Below are 25,541 nucleotides of genomic sequence, written 5' to 3'. Positions count from 1 at the left end.
AAGTTAAATTTCATTAAATTCCATGCAATAGGGGGTAGAATTATCCTATAAATACGCCAGTGAGGTTTGTATAACATGCAAGTAGTATTCTTTCGAGATGATTTTGACTGTATTCTGTAGCTGCTGTCCACAAGCAGGAGGGATTAGATAAGTGTCATCCTTTCTAACCTAGGAGAAAGGTTTTGATAGCCCAAGGGTAGTGTTCCTTTAGTGGATATACAGTTGAATAACTCATCTCCTATGCAAGCTAACACTCCAACTGGCATCAGGTGCCATGTCTTCTTGTTAAAATTCACAGAGCCCATCTTGATTGGAGCTGCAACATTTCAATGATGCAAATCCTCTAAGGCATGTATATAATTTATGATTCTATTTCATACTCCAGAGACCTCAAATTGATGCATCCTTATTCTTTGTCCTCATGAAATTCATAGCAGTAATGAAGAAAAATGCCATTGCATCCATATCTCGTATGGTTTTTGCATAATGACTTGAGTTAATTGAAGGTTGAGTTCACTTAGAGAGAGTCATTGCCAGTGCGGAGTGTCCAACCAAGTAAGTGAAGTACACATAGCATGCTGGACTCTTCCAAAGGGACGGGATTCTGCAACAAATCATGCAATGTGGGATTCTCAAAGTCTTTTTTAAGTGAAATCAGGAAAAGTAGAATATTTCTGAGAAGACTGAGAAAAATAAAAGAATTTTCAAAAAAGATCTTAAAGCTGAGGGCTGTAGGCCAAAGGTGCAAGGGTGAAGCAGGATCCTGCCTTTGCCTACATGGTGATGGCAATCTTCAGGGAACATATTGAACGTATGCAGACTTAGGTGTCTGCTGATACCGTGACATTTCTCTCTGGTGAGCGTCCCACCAGATGACAGAGACATCTGTCCACACAGTGTGACCACTTAACACTTATACTGGCCAGTGCCTTGAGCTTAACCAAGTAAAGGAGATGAGATGATTTTCCCTATCCCATAGTTCTTGGCACCCAAAGGGTGGTCTGTGAACCAAAAGCATGGGCATCACTAGGGAACTGGTTAGAAAAATGTCAGGCCCTCTCTTTGACCCACTAAAGCAGAACCTGCATTTGAACAAGATCTCAGGATGATTCATATGCACTTTAATGATTGACAGGCACTGCCTTAGGCAGTGGTTCCCAACACTAGCTGCGCATACTAACCTGGACAGTTTTTCACAAATCCAAACGCCTGGCCCCCACTTTATACCAAATAAAGGTGGTGGTAGGACTCCTGAGATTCTAATGTACACTGTGGCATTAATGAGAACCACTGTGTCCAGGGACATTTCTGACTCCACAGTCACATCATATCCTGTCACAGATGAATGTATTTAGCTATTTAGCTCTATGTTTAAGATGCCATCTTCAGAGTAACCATTTATTTGAGCAGCATGTTTGTGCCAGCAAAGTGCTAGATGTTTCCATATATTATCTTTCTTCCTCACAACCAGATTATTTTCAAGTGAAAGGTAAGATAAAAAAGGGAGGAGGATGGGCTTCCCTGGTGGCACAGTGATTGAGAGTCCGCCTGCCAATGCAGGGGACATGGGTTCATGCCCCGGTCCGGGAAGACCCCACATGCCGCGGAGTGGCTGGGCCCGTGAGCCATGGCCGCTGAGCCTGCGCGTCCGGAGCCTGTGCTCCGCAACGGGAGAGGCCACAACAGTGAGAGGCCCGCGTACCACAAAAAAAAAAAAAAAAAAAACGGAAGGAGGACTTAGGCAGATTAAGTAATTTAACCCAAGGTCACAACTCTTGTAACTGGTGAAGCAACATTTCACACCTTGATCTGCAGCTCTCTTTAAGGCCTGTGTGCAGCTATACCTTGGTAGAAGCTGTGTCCTTATTTTGCAATTTCCTTTTCTAAAATTTTAATTCAGAGAAGTGTGTGCAAAGCATGGCATTTGTAGGGATAAATTTATTGTTCCGAGTCAGCTTTTCTTTTACATTCTGTTTCTTGTTCTTCCTCTTAATTCTTTTTGGTATGTAAAAAATATAATTAATTGTAGCACTCAGATCAAAGAAGAAAGACTAAATAAGTAATTCAAGAGAATGTTTTGAGGAATTAGCGATTTGTAATCCATATCAATAACTATGTGGATATAACTAAAACAGATTAAATCAGGTCGTAAATTTTAAACGCAGTAGCTATTCCTTCAATCGTACGAAAGTATTCATAGACCGCTTTCTATGTGCCAAGCACTGAGCTAGATACTAAAGATACAGTGGTGGAAAAAAAAAGCCAAAACGTTGCCCAAGAATTTATACTTTAAAGAGAGAAAGATGGTTATCAGGCATTTCAATGAAATATGAAGGGTTTAAGATAAAACCAAGCTGAGTGATCTTTGGGGAATTAGGGACAGACACTCAAGCTAACTCCTAGGCTATTGGTGAAGGGCTCTTAGAAGCGACATCTAAGTGGGAGCAAAAATGGGAGTGATGAAAGCAAGCAAATAGGGAAGTTTTTCCTAGCAATGCAGGGAAAATCGTGCTCTACTCGGTTAGTAATGATATATGGCTAGAGCAAAGTTAAGGAGCAAAAGATAAAACCAGAGAAATTACAAGGAGCTAAATAGTGAATGGCCTTGTAACTATCCTGGGGAAGATGAACTTTATTTTCAGGGCAGTGGGAGCCAGTCAAAGAGTTCGCACAGGGGAGTGACATGATTGGTTTCCATCTTAGAGAAATTATTCTGGTTAACATCTAAAGAATGGACTGGTGGGAGACTGATGGCAGAGAGGCCATTTGGAATTTGTTGCAATAATCCAACTGAATGATGATATGGCCAGAGTTCAGTGTAAGGGAGGGAAAGGATGAGCAAGTGTGCAAAGTATTAACGAGTTGACATCTGAATGACTGGTTACAGAGAACGGAGAAGATGACTGAGTCAAGGGTGGCCCCAGATTTCTGGTATGTGCACAGGCGGGTAGTGTTTTATTCGCTGAGATAAGGAACTTAGGAGGAGGACAAGTTTGGTCCTCACTGTAAAGAAATCAAAGAGAAAAACAAGATGAAAATATGTTACATTTTAATAGTCATGACCTTTGGGCTAGAACTGGGGCTGGGGGAGGGAGTCATTTAGTTTTCTTCTTTCAGTTTGATGTGTTCAAGGTTTCTGTGATGAGAATGTATGACTTTTTGAGATATCAAGAATATAAGTTAGATGCTTGAGTCCTCTTGTGAGTTTTTGTCATTTAATATCATGGATGTTAAATATGTCAGTTTGTTAATATTGTATGGTTTGCAGAACTTCGAAAACTTCCGAAAAGGTAGCAAAGAGGCATTTAGAAAATGCCTCTTGAAGACTAGCTTTCAAATTAAACAGCTTTCCAGTTTATGTGATAATTTCAATGCAGGGACGTAAATAGTTTAAATCCAAGAAGCAGAGTTGAAGGTGACAAACTAGAATTAAATCACTTTGTCTCTTTATTTCTGAAACCACTTATATTCTAAAATGATAGGAGAAAAATAATTTCAGCAGTGATCTTTCTCTGAAATGTCAAGTAGTTGAAAGTGAACAAACTTTGAACAATGGCAATGATGAGTCACTTGAAGCAGTAAATTCCATTTTCATGCAGCATTTATTTTTAATGAGTAACAAGCACCACAGATGTATAAAGAAGAAATCATATCAAAGTAGATTGCTTTTTTTCCCCTTAGGCACAGGATTTCAAAATTAGAGGAGTCCTTGACCTCCTGGGTCATAGATCAATAAAGCAAATTGGTTTGAATCTGTGTGGATGGAAGCATGAGTCACTTTGGCATGAAGAGGAAGAAGGGCTCGAGATGAACAGTGAAATATTTATTAAGAGTGTCAGATGGCAAAAGTTTGGTGAGGGTTTTCGGTTTTGCTGGTTGAAATACTCCAGGAAAAAAAATAGTAAAATGGTGACAAAAGTTTGGTGATGTAGTCTATTAGTTAGTTGAATTTTTTTCCTGCAGAAAAAAAAAGGAAATGAAGAAACATCCAAGAAGTTGCAGATGTGAGGAAGGAAGGACAGGCGATAACAGACCCTGGTGTTTCCTCAGCTCTGTGTTACACCCCAGCCGGTGCTCCCAGTGGCCACCAGAAGTGTTTGCTAGCATGATAAGCTCATGGAAAATTTAGGCTATTAGCCTTAAAAGACTGTATCTTTATGGGTGCCTTTGTTACGAAAAGCATTTTTTATTTTTTTAAACGTATGCCTGACATGAGCATATCTTTCCGTTTTTTTGCACCCCACTGTAGAACATTTTTCTATCAATCACTTGACTCTGTTGGTTCAATGAAATATTCTGAGATAAATGAGACGTACTCCCTGAATTCTGTGTTTTGGGGGGTGTGTCTGTGTGTGTTGCCCAGGTTGGGAGGCTATCGTTAACCTGTTCTGGGTATGGAACAGGTAGCTCACTCTCAAACCTTCAGAAGAAAGGATATGATTAATTTTCAAAATCCAGTTCCAGGATTAGTGTTCTTCTAGTCACACAAAGATAGGAGGAGTGGCTCCAATCAATGCTCAGTGCTTTCACTGGCTTTTCCCTCCCACAAAGTCATCAAACAAGCAGATCTCCCAGAGGTTGCTATATAAGTTAAGCCAGTGATTGGAGTTATAGCCACAAGCTACCCTAGAAAGAGAAGTTGCAAATGAACTGGATGAATTGATTCATTGACTCTTTTTTTTTTTTTGGCTGTGTTGGGTCTTCGTTGCAGCACGTGGGCTTCTCTCTAGTTGCGGTGTGCAGGATTTCTCTCTCTAGTTGTGGCGCACCAGCTCCAGGGCGCATGAGCTCTGTAGATTGTGGCATGCGGGCGCCCTCGTTGAGGCGTGAGCTCAGTAGTTGTAGCGCACGGGCTTAGTTGCCCTGTGGCATGTGGGATCCCACTTCCCCGACCAGGGATCGCACCTGTGTCCCCTGCACTGGAAAGCGGATTCTTTACCACTGGACCACCAGAGAAGACCCGATTCATTGATCCTTATCTGGGTCACTGGTAGTTTAGCTTCTTTTACGGTTTTATTAAAAATTCCTTTAAAGAATTGCTAGAATGACAAATTGGGGCTTCACCATTGCCTACTTCTGATGATTATTTTCTTGATTTTTCTGGGTCCACACATTTGTTACTATGATCACCAAATATTCATGGAAAGATAAAGTACTTCTAATATCCAGCCTAATAGATTTGGCTCGTATTCTACTCAAATGGATTATTTTCACTGTGAAGATGGTTTCCCAAAATAGGCACCTCCAACTTGAAATCAGACAGAATTGACTACTTAGCGGAGTAATTATGGAACTAAAAATGGACCTATGAAATAGAGATTAAAAATACTTATCATATGTAGTTCTAAACAATACATGGGATAGTTCATGGCTCAATGTTAGTTAAGTACTTTAAAAAAACAATAACTTCTATGGCTTTATCATGTCAAAACAGCCGGTTTCTTCTTGACCTTTCATAATAACTTAAGTTTCTGCTTGAAATGCCTACATTAGAAGATCTTAAAACTTAAATACAAACTAATTTATTTTACTTTGGTTCCACCAGGCAAGGAGCAAATGCCACGAGGGATGAGCTGACGACTTCCGCATTCCTGACCGTTCAGTTGGATAGATCCCTTGGAGGACAGGCTGTGCAGGTTGGGATATTTTTACCCCAAAACTTATACAACTTAAAGTTTTCTTAGCCCAGTGTCTAGTTAAAACCCTTTTCCCAAGTTGGGATGGGAATTTGACCCTTTCTAAATATTATATTTTTTTCATTTTAGAATTTAAATATTCCTATTCTCATGCCATACTCGTTCTCTCAGATTCTGGAAAAGAGGGAGCAAACAAAATTTAAAAAACAGAAACAAAAATAAACTATTAACAGATTTAAGAGCCCCAAAGAATCATTCCTTTAGAATCATATCAGATCAATGATAGCCACTTGCTATTAAAACTGTTCTACCTGAGTTATCACTCCCAGGTGATCACTTTCAAGTTTTCAAATCTTTATAAATGTGTAATGGCTTCTTCAAAGGTAGAAAGTAATTAGAAAGGTAAGTCCAATACTTTAGTGCATAAAAACTGAGATGTGGAGAGTGAATTTGTTCTTCCAGCTGTTTTTCTTTCCATCTTGGATTTTAGTTCCTAAATAAAGCAAGTTAGACCTAAATTTAAAGGTGCATATTAACTTTTAAGAAACAAACTAACTGGGCTTCCCTGGTGGCGCAGTGGTTGAGAGTCCGCCTGCCAATGCAGGGGACACGGGTTCGTACCCCGGTCTGGGAAGATCCCACATGCTGCAGAGCAGCTAGGCCCGTGAGCCACGGCTGCTGAGCCTGCGCGTCTGGAGCCTGTGCTCCGCAACGGGAGAGGCCACAACAGTGAGAGGCCCGCGGACCGACAAAAAAAAAAAAAAACCTAACTTTTTAAATTGTTAATTAACAAATTAACAACATGATTGAATTCTGTAAATGCACTAGCTCCCCATGAAGTTCCCCATGAACTATTACATTCATTTCTTTTTTTTGAATTTTATTTTATTTATTTTTTATACAGCATGTTCTTATTACTTATCTATTTTATATATATTAGTGTATACATGTCAATCCCAATCTCCCAATTCATCCTACCACCACCACCACCCCTGCTTTCACCCCTTGGTGTCCATTTGTTCACTACATCTGTGTCTCTATTTCTGCCCTGCAAACCAGTTTGTCTGCACCATTTTTCTAGATTCCACATACATGTGTTAATATATGATATTTTTTTATCTCTTTCTGACTTATTTCACTCTGTATGATAGTCTCTAGGTCCATCCATGTCTCTACAAATGACCCAATTTCATTCCTTTTTATGGCTGAGTAATGTTCCATTGTATATATGTACCACATCTTCTTTATCCATTCGTCTCTTAATGGGCATTTAGGTTGCTTCCATGACCTGGCTATTGTAAATAGTGCTGCAGTGAACAGTGGGGTGCATGTGTCTTTTTGAATTATGGTTTTCTCTGGGTATATGCCCAGTAGTGGGATTGCTGGGTCATATGGTAATTTTATTTTTAGTTTTTTAAGGAACCTCCATACTATTCTCCATAGAGGCTGTATCAATTTACATTCCCACCAACAGTGCAAGAGGGTTCCCTTTTCTCCATACCCGCTCCAGCATTTGTTGTTTGTAGATTTTCTGATGATGGCCATTCTAACCAGTGTGAGGTGATACCTCATTGTAGTTTTGATTTGCATTTCTCTAATGATTAGTGATGTTGAGCAGCTTTTCGTGTGCCTCTTGGCCATCTGTATGTCTTCTTTGGAGAAATGTCTATTTAGGTCTTCTGCCCATTTTTTGATTGCGTTGTTTTTTTTTTAATATTGAATTGCATGCGCTGTTTATATATTTTAGAGATTAATCCTTTGTCCATTGATTCATTTGCAAATATTTTGTCCCATTCTGAGGGTTGTCTTTTTGTCTTGTTTATAGTTTCCTTTGCTGTGCAAAAGCTTTTAAGTTTCATTAGGTCCCATTTGTTTATTTTTGTTTTGATTTCCATTACTATAGGAGGTGGGTCAAAAAAGATCTTGCTGTGATTTATGTCAAAGGGTGTTCTGCCTATATTTTCCTCTAAGAGTTTTATAGTGTCCGGTCTGACATTTAGGTCTTTAATCCATTTTGAGTTTATTTTTGTGTATGATGTTAGGGAGTGTTCTAATTTCATTCTTTAACATGTAGCTGTCCAATTTTCCCAGCACCACTTATTGAAGAGACTGTCTTTTCTCCATTGTATATCCTTGCCTCCTTTGTCATAGATTAGTTGACTGTAGGTGCTTGGGTTTATCTTTGGGCTTTCTATCCTGTTCCGTTGATCCATATTTCTGTATTTGTGCCAGAAGCATATTGTCTTGATTACTGTCACTTTGTAGTATAGTCTGAAGTCAGGGAGTCTGATTCCTCCAGCTCCGTTTTTTTCCCTCAAGATTGCTTTTTTCCCTCAAGATTGGTATTCGGGGTCTTTTGTGTCTCCATACAAATTTTAAGAATATTTTGTTCTAGTTCTGTAGAAAATGCCATTGGTAATTTGTAGGGATTGCATTGAATCTGTAGATTGCTTTGAGTAGTATAGTCATTTTCACAATATTGATTCTACCAATCCAAGAACATGGTATATCTCTCCATCTATTTGTATCATCTTTAATTTCTTTCATCAGTGTCTTATAGTTTTCTGCATACAGGTCTTTTGTCTCCCTTGGTAGGTTTATTCCTAGGTATTTTATTCTTTTTGTTGCACTGGTAAATGGGAATGTTTCCTTAATTTCTCTTCAGATTTTTCATCATTAGTGTATAGGAATAGAAGAGATTTCTGTGCATTAATTTTGTATCCTGCTACTTTACCAAATTCATTGATTAGCTCTAGTAGTTTTCTGGTGGCATCTTTAGGATTCTCTATGTATAGTATCATGTCATCTGCAAACAGTGACAGCTTTACTTCTTCTTCTCCAATTTGGATTCCTTTTATTTCTTTTTCTTCTCTGATTGCCGTGGCTAGGACTTCCAAAACTATGTTGAATAATAGTGGTGAGAGTGGACATCCTTGTCTTGTTCCTGATCTTAGAGGAAATGCTTTCAGTTTTTCACCATTGAGAATGATGTTTGCTGTGGGTTTGTCATATATGGCCTTTATTATGTTGAGGTAAGTTCCCTCTATGCCTACTTTCTGGAGAGTTTTTATCATAAATGGTGTTCATTTTTGTCAAAAGCTTTTTCTGCATCTATTGAGATGATCATATGGTTTTTATTCTTCAATTTGTTAATGTGGTGTTTCACATTGATTTGCATGTATTGAAGAATCCTTGCATTCCTGGGATAAATCCCACTTGATCATGGTGTATGATCCTTTTAACGTGTTGTTAGATTCTGTTTGCTAGTATTTCGTTGAGGATTTTTGCAGCTATGTTCATCAGTGATACTGGCCTGTAGTTTTCTTTCTTTGTGACATCTTTGTCTGGTTTTGGTATCAGGGTGATGGCAGCCTCGTAGAATGAGTTTGGGAGTGTTCCTCCCTCTGCTGTATTTTGGAAGAGTTTGAGAAAGTTAGGTGTTAGCACTTCTCTAAATGTTTGATAGAATTCACCTGTGAAGCCATCTGGTCCTGGACTTTTGTTTGTTGGAAGATTTTTGATCGCAGTTTCAATTTCATTACTTGTGATTGGTCCGTTCATATTTTCTGTTTCTTCCTGGTTCAGTCTTGGAGGGTTATACCTTTCTAAGAATTTGTCCATTTCTTCCAGGTTGTCCATTTTATTGGCATAGAGTTTATATTCATTTCTTGAATGAAATATTTCTAAGAACTGACATCATCTATGTCATTTAGTTGATCTTTCAAGTAGTGATTACCAAATCATGCAAAACCTTTGAGGATAAGGCCCTGTGCCTTATAAATTCTATATTTCACAGTTAAATATTTGATATACCCAATGAATGAATTTCCAGTGTCAGCCAATTGAATCCTAAAATGGCAATGAAATGGTAATGCTTAGTTTCACCGCAAGATGGCGGTGGTTTACAACAATGCATAAATAAAGTCCTCAATTGCTGTTTTAAACATTCCTTCGTAGACTGTATTAACAGTACTGAAAAATTTTTCAGTTTACCTTTCTATCTCTTATTTTCATTTCGCAGTGGAGAATGGGCCTTAATCAGTAGCCCTCTTTCTTTCATGTTGGCGCTTGATGTTTTCTCAATGTTATGGGAAATGCTAAGCCAACGGCACTTTTAGGAGCTGTTAGGTAACCTCACCCCATGCTTTGGGGTGTGACTCAAAAGACGTTTTAACTTGTTACTGGCTTATTTGAATGTCTACTAGTTGAAAGATATTTGTGGAGTTAGTTACTTTCAGTGCTCCCTAGGCTTCCCTGTGATGGTATGTGCATCAGCATTCCCATTCACTTGGCTTCTAGAAAAAGACAGACCAGGGTAGGAGAGATATTTCAACTTTAGCATAGGGCAAATAATTTTAAAAAACAGGAGAGTGACACAGAATTTGAACTCTTTATGTAAATACATGCATCAATAGATTATGCAAGGGATAGGAAATTCGGATCTGATCCAGTATCTGTTGTTAAACTAATAGGTGAAATTAAATAACTCGCCATTTATTTTCTTCCATTTCCTTATCCTGAAAAGTCCTGATATTGTATTTTAAAAACAGCTTATATTAAGCAAATCTACTAGTACCATTTCCGTAGGTAAGCTAAAAAGTATAAAGTCTATTCTGTTTATTTTTGTCAGTTTTTTATGTTTGGATTGAAATCTTTATTCATCCCCAGATTACAATGATTTTTTTTCATCCTACAGTGGTAGGGATGTAAAAAGAATGAGTATACTTTCGTGTTGTCTTATTTTTGGAAGAATTTGAATAATGCACATCTCCTAACCTACTGAACGAGATCCAAAACACGTGAGAGACAGGTATACCCCTAAACATCTGGAAAGCTTGGTGCCCTTGTAAAAAAAGAGTAATTTTCATAAAAGATGGCATACATCAGCACTTCGTTGTTTTCCCCCTTTTGGAGATGTAGATGAACAGACTTGAAACTTTGTGCTTTCTGGAAGCAGAAAGTGGTGCAGTGTGGTGCTGTGTCCGCCGAGAAGGTGCTGTGTCTGGAGTAACGAATGGTTCCTAAGTCAGTGAGGAAGCTCTGTTTGATTATCATTAACCTATATTTTCTGTTGATTCATCGTTCCTCCTGCTCTTGACTTTTTATATATATTTTTTTGACTTTTTATATATTTTTAATTTTGTTTTCAAAGAGAAAAATAAGGACGCCTTTGGAAATACGGCCTTCTTTCACTGCACTCTTTATTAATTTCTTTTATCCCCGCCGCCCCCAGATCCGAGTCTCCCAAGGCAAAGAACCTGCTCACCTGCTGAGTTTGTTCAAAGACAAACCGCTCATTATTTACAAGAACGGAACATCAAAGAAAGGAGGTCAGGTGCCGGCCCCCCCTACACGCCTCTTTCAAGTCCGAAGAAACCTAGCATCGATCACCAGAATTGTGGAGGTAACATCATGCATTCAGTAAAACCTGCCCTGCTCATGGGCTTCCCAGTGGACCTGAGCCATCAACAAATACTAGTCTTTAAAAAAATTGGCAAGTAAACCCCCTTCATTTCTATAATTAATCCAGCGTTCACCATAAAAAATATTAAAAGCAGGAGAATCAAGTAAAAAGTTAACTTCAGATACCAGGCCTCTCATATTTTTCAACCAGCTTATAACAAAACAAATGAATTTTAAGAATAATGTAACAAATCAAGCGGTCAAAGGCGTGAGGCAGTTTAAGCTCTGTCTTGAAAGGCCTGGGGGAAGATGGATTGAGGGTGATGGTCAGGTGACCACACTAGGAAAATTCAAGAGGGAGGGCCCTCATTTATACAAGTGTGAGGACCATGGAAAGCAAGCTTCGCCACACTGGGCCGGAACCATAACTCAGCTGTTACGGCCACACAAGCTGTCTCTGACAGCAGCTGTGAAAGAAGTCAAACCCCAGATCACAGTGTCAGACCACAAGACCACCAGGTATGGGCAAGGCCAGCGGGCCCAAGTTTTTAAATGGCTGAGTGCTTTGACTTCAGGGAGGATTCATCACACTTCATAACCCGGTCACCTTAGTCACCATTGAAACCCAAGTCTCCCAAGTCACCCCTAACTGCCCTGCACTCTCTGTATGTCCCCAAACCTGGACCATTTGCCAAGTTGTTCAGCTGAGCCCTTAAAACCAGGTGGGTCACAGCATCCCTCCCCCCTCAACCTGTTCTCTAAGCCACCCCGCCTTCTTGCTCCGTGGCTGTGTTCTGAGGACGCAGATTCCCATACAGCCTTCTCAAGTGGAAGTTGTATTTTCCCCCAGTGCCCGCTGACCAAGGACCGGTGGTGGGGTCCCCTCCTTGCTCCACCCTTGCCGTTTTGGCTTCTTCTTATCCGTCTCCTTCCCCCATCCCCCTGTGCTGTCCTCTGCTGAGCTCCCGGTCCAGTCCTTCCCCTCTTATTGTTTGGTGGCTTCAGTCGTTGTCTCACCGTCTCCATCACTTTGACTCCTCTCATCAAACAGTTGTGTCTTGACTCCACTTCATCTCACACTTGTGGTCCTGTACTGGACTCCACTCCGTCGTCCCCTCCTGCCCCTCCAGCCGGATGGGCTTTATCTAGTTTGCCAAAGCCCTGCCTTTCGCCGTCAAAAGCCTCATGTCTGACCCCGCTTTTCTCAGCCTCCTGCTAGCATTTGCTAGAGCCACGCTTTTCTGTCTTCTCAGAACGCTATCTTTTTACGAGGCTTCTGGAACCCCTCACTTAGCAGGATTTCTTCCACACTTGAGGGCCACTCTTCTGAAGAGTATTCGCACTCCCAACCAGCTTTGCTGCATTCTCCTCCTCTGCTCGTCCTCTAAGCTCTTGAACCCTCCGAGGCTCAGTCCTGGCCCTCTTCAGAGTGATCTCATTCAGTCATATAATTTAAACGCCATTAGGTATTGATCTCCTCCAGAACATTCTGTGCATGGATTCTCATGTGTTCAATTATGACTACTTTTTTTAATCTGTCAAATGGACGGTGAAGCCTTCATCTACAGGCCCTCTCAGTTGATTTCAGATGCAAGAGTCAAGGAGAATCGTTATGGTCCTGGTCTCTTCCCAGTGGGTACTTCTTCAGGGGGCATCGTGAGCTGCTTGCGATGCAGATTCTTTATTTTCTTGCAGCCTCCCAAACCAGCCTTTGCATTCCTAGCCTCTCTGAAATGCGCTAGTCGAAACATTGTTTATAAGGCTTTCTGTTTTCATCTCCTGGGAGGCTAAAGCTTTCTTATGTTCTATTTTGGAACTACCGCCAGGATCCCACACCAGTCTGGGCATGGACCTCTTGTCACCTGTCTCTCCATCGTCCAAGCTCTTTCCTCTGAACCAGTAAGGAGACATTTGGATTAGAAATTGGAAGTCATAGTTCCTGTAAATCTCCATCATCACATCTGGTAGATTCCTTTGAGCTTGGTCCATGGAGCCTCCTTCCTACTGAAAGAGGATGATAAGCACTTCTCTGAGTGTTCCCAACACCTGGGACACATCTTTAAAATTTCCAGCAGCTGTTCGTTGCTCCTCTAGTGCTTTCTCTGGGGACAGGGTCCTGACGAACCTGGTGAAACCCAACTCTCCTCATGGTTGATGCCTTCCTCTGGCAGCTCGCCACAGTTGGTCAAACGGCATCATTTGGACAGCCGATCGCCAGCTCCTTCTTGAGGCACTCTCTTCACTTGCCCTCAGGACACCACACTCTTGATTTCTTCCTCTCTCATGGCTGCTCTATCACAGTCTTGTTTCCTGGTTCTTCTTCATCTCCCTGTTAGCACACCTCACATGGAGTCCCACAGAAAGTCATAGGCATACTGTCACAATCATACAATCCTATAGTCAGACAGAGGGTCTCAAAGAGGCCAGTGCAGAGACACAAAATGACAAGGTCATAGACGCAGTCAAAGGCACAAGCCCATCGTAGGAGCTCAGACTCACTCCCAAGCCTGAGGCTCCGCACATGCCTTGTCTCTGCCCCAATGCTCCACTGTCAGCCTCACCCTCAGGCTGGAGTCTGGTCTCAGCCAGGCGCCTCTCACTCACTCTGCAGCCACACTGACTGGAGCTGTGCTCATCTGGCTCATCCCAGACGGTGTCCACAGCTTCTCAGTTGAAAGGAAGAGGGTATGTCAGTGCTGTATTTTTAACCCCCTATAATCAGTCTCTTATAATTTGAGCTATAATTTATCTGAGCCTGGAGAACCTTTCAGTGAATCTATGTTATTATCTCTTTGTCTGTATTAGATCCCGGTCCCTGTTTTATGATTTTTCTGTGTCCCTTGGATTATTTGACAAACCTCTTTAGTGAAGGGAGAGAAAAACTGAACACTGTGCTTTACGTTTACCATTTGTGAATATAAACGTATATTTCTTTTCAACCTCTTTCCAAACATCAATTATAGCCCATCCTCCTTCTTGCGGTCTCTTTGAATATTATCCTTGTTATGTATCACTTAAGTTTGCCTTATTTTATTCTCAGAGCCTTGTGCTACTGTCTTCGGGCGGGTGAGCGTTAAAGTGACGCAGCGCAATGTGCTCCTAATGTTTCTAACCCCCTAGGCGTGTCCTGGTGCCCCCTGAATTAATATCCTGGGTCAGGACAGAAGTCTGTAGGTGGTTTGGCACTGTCGCAGCTTCTTGGACATGTTTATTGAGGGAGCAGCAATGAATTTACATCATTGTGTTCTTTTTCTTCATACTCTAGGTAGATGTTGATGCAAAGTCATTGAATTCCAATGATGTTTTTGTCCTGAAACTACGACAAAATAATGGCTACATCTGGAGAGGAAAAGGGGCCAGCCAGGAGGAGGAGAAGGGAGCAGCGTATGTGGCAAGTGTCCTCAAATGTAAAACCACGAGGATTCAGGAAGGCGAGGAACCAGGTGTGTATAGGTGAGGCCAAGGACACTAGCCAGAACTTATATTTGGCATACTTGCTAATCATGTAATTTATTTATTTTTGTCATAAATAGGAACTTTGTAATGGTTGTAGGGCATTAAGAACCCATTCACTAGTTGCAAAAGTGAGTGATGGTGCCAACTATATTTAAGTAACTTCTCCTGCTCTATTTCAGTAACTTCTTAACAGTGAAGTTGAGGTGAGATACGATTATTTGTTAAGGTAAAGCAGTACCGACCATATGCTTCTGAAAATGCACTGGCTAACTTGTGTTTTCCACAGAGGAGTTTTGGAATTCCCTTGGAGGGAAAAAAGACTACCAGACCTCTCCCCTGCTAGAAACCCAGGCTGAAGACCATCCACCTCGGCTTTACGCCTGCTCCAACAAAACTGGAAGATTCATTGTAAGTGTCCCGTGAAACCCTGGGGTAGAATCAGCAGCAGTGAGAGAGAGAAGCATTCTTGTGTTGCTCTAACGCGTTCCTGCCCTGATTCTCAGTTTTAGTTTACCTGCAAACCACAGGTGACAATCTTTGCTCCACGCAGGGTTGGTTTAAGAGCCAGTGACGTACTGGACGTGAAAGCATCGGAATACTGTAATGTACTGTATTGATCAAGCTGCTCTTAAATATATCAGCTACTTTGCACCAGTGTCAGCATGTGGTCATTTCGGTACGAATATGCGTGTGGTTGGATTTGCTTATTTAATGGTTTGATGCTTTCTGTACGCAACAATAGTGGTTTCTCTGATCAAACTATGTAAATTTTACACTGCAGTTTCCCACGGGAATAAAAAGTTTCACCATGTTGACGGAATAAAAAATATTATGGAAATATGATCCTTGGGCAAGAATCACAGAAAGCTATATACACACCTGCAAATTAACTGAAATCAGCAGGAATATTTTATGTCATAGTCCCATTCACAAGCTTTGAATTCTAGGCAATTCAAAGTATTTGTGTACAAGAGTGATTATCTGTGGGTCTCTAAAATATCCTGGGCTGTGGCCCCTCATCTCAGTTTAATCAAAAATTCTGCTTTCTCTGTTTGACATACTAAGTTTTTGTGTAAATCTTTCATTTAAAGAACAAATTCCTTGCCTATAAAATCTGAACTAAAGATTTGGTCACCAAGTCTTAGTAAATACAAGCTTTACTTTTCAATGCACACATGACAATTTAGTAAGTATTTTCCCAGGTACATTGCATGCTTGAGATAAAATGCTTTGAAGAAGAAACTGCTCATGTGTGAACCACACTTGAAGCTTACATGTGATTTGACCTAAAAATTAAAGATTTAAATGGTGGATTGTGATAAATATTAGGTGGTTGGGCACCACAGTTGTTCACCCACTTTGGAAATCCATATATTTTATAAACTTGCTGTCAGAAAAATCTGTTGTTTTACTCTTTTTTTTTTTTTTTTTTTGCGGTACGCGGGCCTCTCACTGCTGTGGTCTCTCCCATTGTGGAGCACAGGCTCCGGAGGCGCAGGTTCAGCGGCCATGGCTCATGGGCCCAGCCGCTCCACGGCATGTGGGATCTTCCCGGACCAGGGCACGAACCCGTGTCCCCTGCAAAGGCAGGCGGACTCTCAACCACTGCGCCACCAGGGAAGCCCTGTTTTACTCTTTTGACTGCTGATTTTATATTGCATCCAAACAATGGCTTTTTCAGCATATGCTCCTATAATTTCTTATTAGTATTATCTACTAATAATGCTGTAAATAACATGTTTGTTTCCAATGGAGCTATATGTTAAAAAAATAACACCTAGGCTTTGTTCTTAGGTTACAAAAATCTATTAGTTTTTGGGTTTTGTCATTCACATATTTAAGAGAAATATACTTTTCCTTTACACCTACTCATTTTCTTGTTTGATATTTGGAACGCTAATCCCTTCACATTTTAAGGAAAAGGAGTGTTACTAACAAGTGTTTGATCTCATCATCAGAAAGCAGGCTTTAGACATGTAGATTCATACAAGACAGAGTCTATTGGTTAAAAGCACAGCTTTTAGAACCATTCTGCCTACTTGATATCACTTACTTGGCGATATTATTTACTGGCTGTGTGACCCTAGGCTGGTTACTTACCCTCTCTGTGCTATAATTTTCTCATCTGAAAAATGGGGATAATCCTAGTACCTACTTCATAGGGTTGTTGTGAATATTAAATTAGTTGTTGCATATATACAACAGTGCCAGGCATGGAGTAAGTGATATTTAAGGTTTTCGCTTTTTTTAAGCATTATGTAATTGGTAATTATTCTGTAAAAAGAAAATATAAACAAATTTGCCCTCTGTAAATGGTTAGTGTTTGTTTGTTTTTTGTGTAACAATCTCAAAATGTAATCAGATTACAACAAACAGGTATTGTCATGCTCAGGGGGCTTCAGGTTGGGGTCATGCCTCTTCTTCCCAGGACAGAGACCAGGAGCACAGGAGGGGCCCTGAGTCGCATTTGCTAGTACGACAAGGGCAATGCCACAGTCAACTTCACCTGCAGAGTCACACAGTAGAGGGAAGGAGCAAACCATAATCCAATCTACCATACCTTCCTAATGATCAGGGGGGGTTTCATCCAGAATTCTTTTAAAAATTTGAACTTTAGATTAATGCATGCCTGCTGGTAATGGGTGCATTAAACTAACCCTCCCCATTACCCTTTAATGTTAACTACGGAGAACACAATTTAACCCATTTAAAATAAAAATAATGAAGCTTTGCATATGGAATATTGTTATAATATCATCTTATGGAAAATGATTGATTCATAAAAATGACCAGACTTACTGATTTTATTAAAATAATCTTGACCTACAAAATGAAAGATGATTTAATACCCAGATCATAAACTTAAATATCTTTAGGAACTAGGAAGGCAACAGAAATCTGTGAAGCAACTTGTCATAAGGAAGTGGAATTAGAGACAACTGTGCCCAGATTGACTGTACATGGTCTCTCTAAGGCCATATGCAATGTTTATGTTAAGCACTGTCCTCCCCAAATAAGACACCCTGAGTTTGTGATACCTGATTAAACAGATAAACAATTATTTAAATCTTTAACTGCCCAAAAGGAAGAAAAAAATGGCTACCAAACTTTTTTTTGCTGTGCTCCAAATAATGCAAGGGGTTTATATCCCGTATATTAGAAAAATCACTGCTTAACTGCTTGGTCATAAAGCTTTTTTATACATTTCAGGTTGAAGAGGTTCCAGGAGAGTTCACCCAGGATGATTTAGCAGAAGATGATGTCATGTTACTAGATGCTTGGGAACAGGTAAGAGAGTGGAACAGGAAGAGAGTGTACTTATAGTTGGGACCTGACACAACCTGCTTTGAGAAATAGCAAGTCTAATAATAAACGGACCCATGGATTTAGGCTGTATTTAAAAGAAACTCTCCACAGTTTGGCAAAAAATAAAACCAGTGTGGCAAGTTGGTTTCTGAATATGGAAATAATTCCACAGCTACCATCTTTGGCTCTATAGTTTTGGCCAAAAAAAACCCTACTTTTCATTTATTTGTAAAGTTCACTCGTTCCTAATTTATTCATACATTCATTCATCCACTCATTTAAGTAATAAATGCATTAGTTGGTTGCAGTGCATGGGGGGTACGATGCCTCAGGAAGACCAAAGTATTCAGAATTTCTCTTGAAATTTGACAAAAAGTCCTAGGAGGCCCCTTCCCTGGGGAAGGAATAGACACAGAATAGTTTTGAATCTACACAGTAAAATATATTACTGTTATGTATATATCTTTATTTGATAGAAAATTAATGGCGATTTTATATATCACATCTGTTAGTTGTTTTCTCCTGTGAAAGGGAAAAATAAATATATTAGGAGCTAAATCATATAGAACAATTATAAAACACTTATCTGAATTAGGCCTAGTCTTAGAGTCAACCACAGAGACTTGTTACTTTTAGGTTTGTTCTTACTTGCTAAGTCATTCAGTTATATTACAACTTAGCTTCTTGGTCTAGAATTACCATATTTGAGTTTGGGGTCTAGTCACAGATTCTCCCTAAGTGAATGGATCACTTATTTCTAGATATGAAATTTAAAACCTTATGTCAATAAAACACCTTTGTGTATTTAAGAATTATAAGAATGTTTCCTTATTCAGAAGAATTTAATCTTTTCCATTTGTAGTGAGCTCTGTTGCTTCCATAATCATGGATACTTCAGAATATTTCCTGTACTACATTTCATTTGTTTTTCAATCATACTTTTCATTTACACGGCCATGCTGTCATGGTTTGTTCTGTGCCTGCAAGCAAATATTCTAGCACTTTCAGTATGCATTAGAATGTAATCAAAACTAATTTGACCAAAATTTCTCTGCCAACAAGTGATTTTAAAGTGATTTAAATATAAGGGAATTTAGGAGAATTTTTCATCATTGAAGCAGAAAACCTACACATTTGACAAGAAGGATACATACAGAACATGTATCTGTTTTTAAGAATCAGTATTTAAATATTAAACATTATAGCACTTTTACCAAAGTGTGACAGGATACAATACCATAGGACAAGAACCCTAGGACTAAGTTAGGGGATCCTAAAGGGAGTCTGGGGTGCCCACAAACAAGCTACATATGGTTCCCCCAGGATAATAGTATGGGGATACTGACTGCCTTACACACCCCAGGGTTGGGTGCAAAAAACCAGCCAATGTGTGGTTTTAAGGAAAGCTCACTTAATAACTAGAAAACATTATATGAACTTAAAATACCAGAATGTGAAATCTGGAGTCAAACTGGCTGGATATAAATTTAGGGTCTCTTAGTAAGTGTATACATTAGGAAAGTGATTGAACCTCTCTGCACCTCCATCTCCACACCCCTGACTTTGGGGTTGCTGTGAAGATTAAGTGGGATTGTATGAGAAGCACTTTGCATAAGGCTTGCACCACATCTACACTCCCAAAACAATGTGTATTATTATTGCTTCATTTTTCAGATTTTTATTTGGATTGGAAAAGATGCCAATGAAGTTGAGAAATCAGAATCTCTGAAGTCGGGTAAGCTAGATCCCGTGGGGAATTATGACAGTAATTCTGAACAGGTGTTACCAAGTTCCTGACTTCTCTTTTCACCACATCCTCCAAAACCACATATCAAAACCAAGAAGAATCTTAGCTTTCGTCTTCAGAACTAAAGAGTAATGGAATTTTTTTTTAAATGAAGAATTTCAGAAAAGGAACAAGAAAAACATATTTTGTTATCTAATTTAGGATGTAATTATATCAATTTATTCTGAAAATTTCTAATTCACTTAAACACTTTTTTATTATGGAAATAGTAAAACCTCCATAACTGTGATAACTTAGATTTTTTTTTAACATCATTATTGGAATATAATTGCTTTACAATGGTGTGTTAGTTTCTGCTTTATGACAAAGTGAATCAGTTATACATATACATATGTTACCATATCTCTTCCCTCTTGCGTCTCCCTCCCTCCCACCCTCCCTATCCCACCCCTGTAGGTGGTCACAAAGCACTGAGCTGATCACCCTGTGCTATGCGGCTGCTTCCCACTAGCTATCTATTTTACATTTGGTAGTGTATATATGTCCATGCCACTGTCTCATTTTGTCACAGCTTACCATTCCCCCTCCCCATATCCTCAAGTCTATTCTGTAGTAGGTCTGTGTCTTTATTCCCATCTTGCCCCTAGGTTCTTCATGACCTTTTTCTTTCTTAGATTCTATTTATATATGTTAGCAAACGGTGTTTGTCTTTCTCTTTCTGACTTACTTCACTCTGTATGACAGACTCTAGGTCCATCCACCTCACTACAAATAACTCAATTTCGCTTCTTTTTATGGTTATCTAATATTCCATTGTATATATGTGCCACATCTTCTTTATCCATTCATCTGTTGATGGATACTTAGGTTGCTTCCATGTCCTGGCTATTGTAAATAGAGCTGCAATGAACATTTTGGTACATGACTCTTTTTGAATTATGTTTTCTCAGGGGATATGCCCAGTAGTGGGATTGCTGGGTCATATGGTAGTTCTATTTTTAGTTTTTTAAGGAACCTCCATACTATTCTCCATAGTGGCTGTATCAATTTACATTCCCACCAACAGTGCAAGAGGGTTCCGTTTTCTCCACACCCTCTCCAGCATTTATTGTTTGTAGATTTTTTAATGATGGCCATTCTGACCAGTGTGAGATGATATTGCATTGTAGTTTTGATTTACATTTCTCTAAAGATTAATGATGTTGAGCATTCTTTCATGTGTTTGTTCGCAATCTGTATATCTTCTTTGGAGAAATGTCTATTTAGGTCTTCTGCACATTTTTGGATTGGGTTGTTTTTTTGATATTGAGCTGCATGAGATGCTTGTAAATTTTGGAGATTAATCCTTTGTCAGTTGCTTCATTTGCAAATATTTTCTCCCATTCTGAAGTCTGTCTTTTCATTTTGTTTATGGTTTCCTTTGCTTTGCAAAAGCTTTTAAGTTTCATTAGGTCCCACTTGTTTATTTTCGTTTTTATGGCCATTTCCTAGGAGGTGGGTCAAAAAGGAATTTGCTGTGATTTATGTCAAAGAGTGTTCTGCCTATGTTTTCCTCTAAGAGTTTTATAGTGTCTGGCCTTACATTTAGGTATTTAATCCATTGTGAGTTTATTTTTGTGTATGGTGTTAGAGAGTGTTCTAATTTCATTCTTTTACATGCACCTGTCCAGTTTTCCCAGCACCACTTATTGAAGAGGCTGTCTTTTCTCCACTGTATATTCTTGCCCTCTTTATCAAAGATAAGGTGACCATATGTGCATGGGTTTATCTCTGGGCTTTCTATCCTGTTCCATTGATCTATATTTCTGTTTTTGTGCCAGGACCATACTGTCTTGATTACAGTAGCTTTGTAGTATAGTCTGAAGTCAGGGAGCCTGATTCCTCCAGCTCCATTTTTCTTTCTCAAGATTGCTGTGGCTATTCGGGGTCTTTTGTGTTTCCATACAAATTGTGAAGCTTTTTGTTCTAGTTCTGTGAAAAATGCCAGTGGTAGTTTGATAGGGATTGCATTGAATCTGTAGATTGCTTTGGGTAGTAGAGTCGTTTTCACAATGTTGATTCTTCCAATCCAAGAACATGGTATATCTCACCATCTGTTGGTATCATCTTTAATTTCTTTCATCAGTGTCTTATAATTTTCTGCATACAGGTCTTTTGTCTCCTTAGGTAGGTTTATTCCTAGATATTTTATTCTTTTTGTTGCAGTGGTAAATGGGAGTGTTTTCTTAATTTCACTCTCAGATTTTTCATCATTAGTGTATAGGAATGCCAGAGATTTCTGTGCATTAATTTTGTATCCTGCTACTTTACCAAATTCATCGATTAGCTCTAGTAGTTTTCTGGTAGCATCTTTAGGATTCTCTATGTATAGTATCATGTCATCTGCAAACTGACAGCTTTTTTTCTTCTTGTCTGATTTGGATTCCTTTTATTTCTATTTTTCTCTGATTGCTGTGGCTAAAACTTCCAAAACTATGTTGAATAATAGTGGTGAGAGTGGGCAACCTTGTCTTGTTCCTGATCTTAGTGGAAATGGTTTCAGTTTTTCACCATTGAGGATGATGTTGGGTGTGGGTTTGTCATATTTGGCTTTATTATGCTGAGGAAATTTCCCTCTATGCCTACTTTTGCAAAGTTTTTATCATAGATGGGTGTTGAATTTTGTCGAAAGCTTTCTCTGCATCTATTGAGATGATCATATGGTTTTTATTCTTCAATTTCTTAATATGGTGTATCACATTGATTGATTTGTGTATATTGAAGACTCCTTGCATTCCTGGGATAAACTACACTTGATCATGGTGTATTATCCATTTAATGTGCTGTTGGATTCTATTTGCCACTATTTTGTTGAGGATTTTTGTATCTGTGTTCATCAGTGATACTGGCCTGTAGTTTTCTTTCTTTGTGACATCTTTGTCTGGTTTTGGTATCAGGGTGATGGTGGCCTCACAGAATGAGTTTGGGAGTGTTCCTCCCTCTGCTGTATTTTGGAAGAGTTTGAGAAAGATGGGTGTTAGCTCTTCTCTAAATGTTTGATAGAATTCACCTGTGAAGCCATCTGGTCTTGGGCTTTTGTTTGTTGGAAGATTTTTAATCACAGTTTCAAATTCAGTGCTTGTGATTGGTCAGTTCATATTTTCTATTTCTTCCTGATTCAGTCTTAGAAGGTTGTGCATGTCTAAGAATTAGTCCATCTCTTCCAGGTGGTCCATTTTATTGGTATAGAGTTGCTTGTAGTAATCTCTCATGATCCTTTGTATTTCTGCAGTGTCAGTTGTTACTTCTCCTTTTTCATTTCTAATTCTATTGACTTAAGTCTTCTCCCTTTTTTCTTGATGAGTCTGGCTAATGGTTTATCAATTTTGTTTATCTTCTCAAAGAACCAGCTTTTAGTTTTATTGATCTTTTTAATCACAATTAAGTTAATTATCATTTCCTTCATTTCTTTTTGATTTATTTCTGATCTGATCTTTACGATTTCTTTCCTTTTGCTAACTTTGGGGTTATTTTGTTCTTCTTTCTCTAATTGCTTTAGGTGTAAGGTTACGTTGATTATTTGAGATGTTTCTTGTTTCTTAAGGTAGGATTGTATTGCTATAAACTTCCCTCTTAGAACTGCTTTTGCTGCATCCCATAGGTTTTGGGTCAACTTGTTTTCAGTGTCTTTTGTTTCTAGGTATTTTTTGATTCGCTCTTTGATATCTTAAGTGATCTCTTGGTTATTAAGTAGTGTATTGTTTAGCCTCCAAGTGTTTATATTTTTTACAGATTGTTTCCTGTAATTCATATCTAGTCTCATAGCGTTGTGGTTGGAAAAGATACTTGATACAATTTCAGTTTTCTTAAATTTACCAAGGCTTGATTTGTGACCCAGGATATGATCTATCCTGGAGAATGTTCCATGAGCACTTGAGAAGAGTGTGTATTCTGCTGTTTTTCGATGGAATGTCCTATAAATATCAATTAAGTCCATCTTGTTTAATGTATCATTTAAAGCTTGTGTTTCCTTATTTATTTTCATTTTGGATGATCTGTCCATTGGTGAAAGTGGGGTGTTAAAGTCCCCTACTATGATTGTGTTACTGTCAATTTCCTCTATAATGGCTGTTAGTATTTTTTTTTTTCTTTTTGCGGTACGCAGGCCTCTCACGGTTGTGGCCTCTCCCATTGCGGAGCACAGGCTCCAGATGCGCAGTCTCACCAGCCATGGCTCATGGGCCCAGCCGCTCCACGGCATGTGGGATCTTCCCGGACCGGGGCATGAACCCGTGTCCCCTGCATGAGCAGGCGGACTCTCAACCACTGCGCCCCCAGGGAAGCCCTGGCTGTTAGTATTTGCCTTATGTGTTGAGGTGCTCCTATGTTGGGTGCATAAATATGTACAATTGTTATATATTCTTCTTGGATCAATCCCTTGATTATTATGCAGTGTCCTTCTTTGTCTCTTGTAATAGTCTTTATTTTAAAGTCTATTTTGTCTTACATGAGAATTGCTACTCCAGCTTTCTTTTGATTTCCATTTGCATAGAATCTTTTTCCATCCCCTCACTTTCAGTGTGTATGTGTCCCTAGGTCTGAAGTGGGTCTCTTGTAGACAGCGTATATACGGGTCTTGTTTTTGTATCCATTCAGCCAGTCTTGTCTTTTGGTTGGAGCATTTAATCCATTTACATTTAAGGTAATTATCGATATGTATGTTCCTATTACCATTTTCTTAATTGTTTAGCGTTTGTTATTGTAGGTGTTTTCCTTCTCTTGTGTTTCCTGCCTAGAGAAATTCCTTTAGCATTTGTTGTAAAGCTGGTTTAATGGTGCTGAACTCTCTCAGCTTTTGCTTGTTTGTAAAGGTTTTAATTTCTCCATCAAATCTGAATGAGATCCTTGCTGGGTAATCTTGGTTGTAGGTATTTCTCCTTCATCACTTTAAATATGTCCTTCCACTCCCTTCTGGCTTGCAGAGTTTCTGCTGAAAGATCAGCTGTTAACCTTACGGGGATTCCCTTGTGTGTTGTTTGTTGTTTTTCCCTTGCTGCTTTTAATATGTTTTCTTTGTATTTTATTTTTGATACTTTGATTAATATGTGTCTTTGTGTGTTTCTCCTTGGATTTATCCTGTATGGGACTCTCTGTGCTTCCTGGACTTGATTAACTGTTTCCTTTCCCATATTAGGTAAGTTTTCAACTATAATCTCTTCAAATATTTTCTCAGTCCCTTTCTTTTTCTCTTCTTCTTCTGGGACCCCTATAATTCGAATGTTGGTGCATTTAATTTTGTCCCAGAGGTCTCTGAGGCTTTCCTCAGTTCTTTTCATTCTTTTGTCTTTTTTCTGTTCTGCAGTAGTTATTTCCACTATTTTATCTTCCAGGTCACTTATCCGTTCTTCTGCCTCTGTTATTCTGCTATTGATCCCTTCTAGAGCATTTTTAATTTCATTTATTGTGTTGTTCATCATTGTTTGTTTGCTCTTTAGTTCTTCTAGGTCCTTGTTAAACATTTCTTTTATTTTCTCTCTTCTATTTGCAAGATTTTGGATCATCTTTACTATCATTATTCTGAATTCTTTTTCAGGTAGACTGCCTATTTCCTCTTCATTTGTTAGGTGATGGGTTTTTGCCTTGCTGCTTCATCTGCTGTGTGTTTTTCTGTCTTCTCATTTTGCTTAACTTACTGTGTTTGGGGTCTGCTTTTCGCAGGCTGCAGGTTCGTAGTTCGCGTTGTTTTTGGTGTCTGTCCCCAGTGGCTAAGGTTGGTTCAGTGGGTTGTGTAGGCTTCCTGGTGGAGGGGACTAGTGCCTGTGTTCTGGTGTGTGAGGCTGGATCTTGTCTTTCTGGTGGGCAGGTCCATGCCTGGTGGTGTGTTTTGGGGTGTTTGTGGCCTTATTATGATTTTAGGCAGCCTCTCTGCTAATGGATGGGGCTGTGTTCCTGTCTTGCTAGTTGTTTGGCATAGCGTGTCCAGCAGTGTAGCTTGCTGGTTGTTGAGTGAAGCT

The 25,541-nt window shown here is 39.3% G+C and overlaps 1 protein-coding gene across 2 annotated transcripts in view; it reads left to right on the top strand.

Annotated features, from left to right (window-relative positions):
* SCIN (scinderin) overlaps positions 1-25,541 on the top strand; it is an 81,084-nt gene that overhangs the window by 51,902 nt on the left and 3,641 nt on the right. For both annotated transcript variants that reach the window (XM_067746262.1, XM_067746261.1), the window contains exons 10-15: positions 5,546-5,636; positions 10,870-11,040; positions 14,305-14,482; positions 14,782-14,903; positions 17,706-17,783; positions 19,476-19,536. In XM_067746262.1, the coding sequence (XP_067602363.1) occupies positions 5,546-5,636; positions 10,870-11,040; positions 14,305-14,482; positions 14,782-14,903; positions 17,706-17,783; positions 19,476-19,536 (701 nt within the window). The remainder of the gene's footprint in view (positions 1-5,545; positions 5,637-10,869; positions 11,041-14,304; positions 14,483-14,781; positions 14,904-17,705; positions 17,784-19,475; positions 19,537-25,541) is intronic.

Source organism: Pseudorca crassidens, chromosome 8 (assembly GCF_039906515.1).
Source record: "Pseudorca crassidens isolate mPseCra1 chromosome 8, mPseCra1.hap1, whole genome shotgun sequence".
Lineage (NCBI taxonomy): Eukaryota > Metazoa > Chordata > Mammalia > Artiodactyla > Delphinidae > Pseudorca > Pseudorca crassidens.
This window is presented reverse-complemented; position numbering and strand designations above follow the sequence as displayed.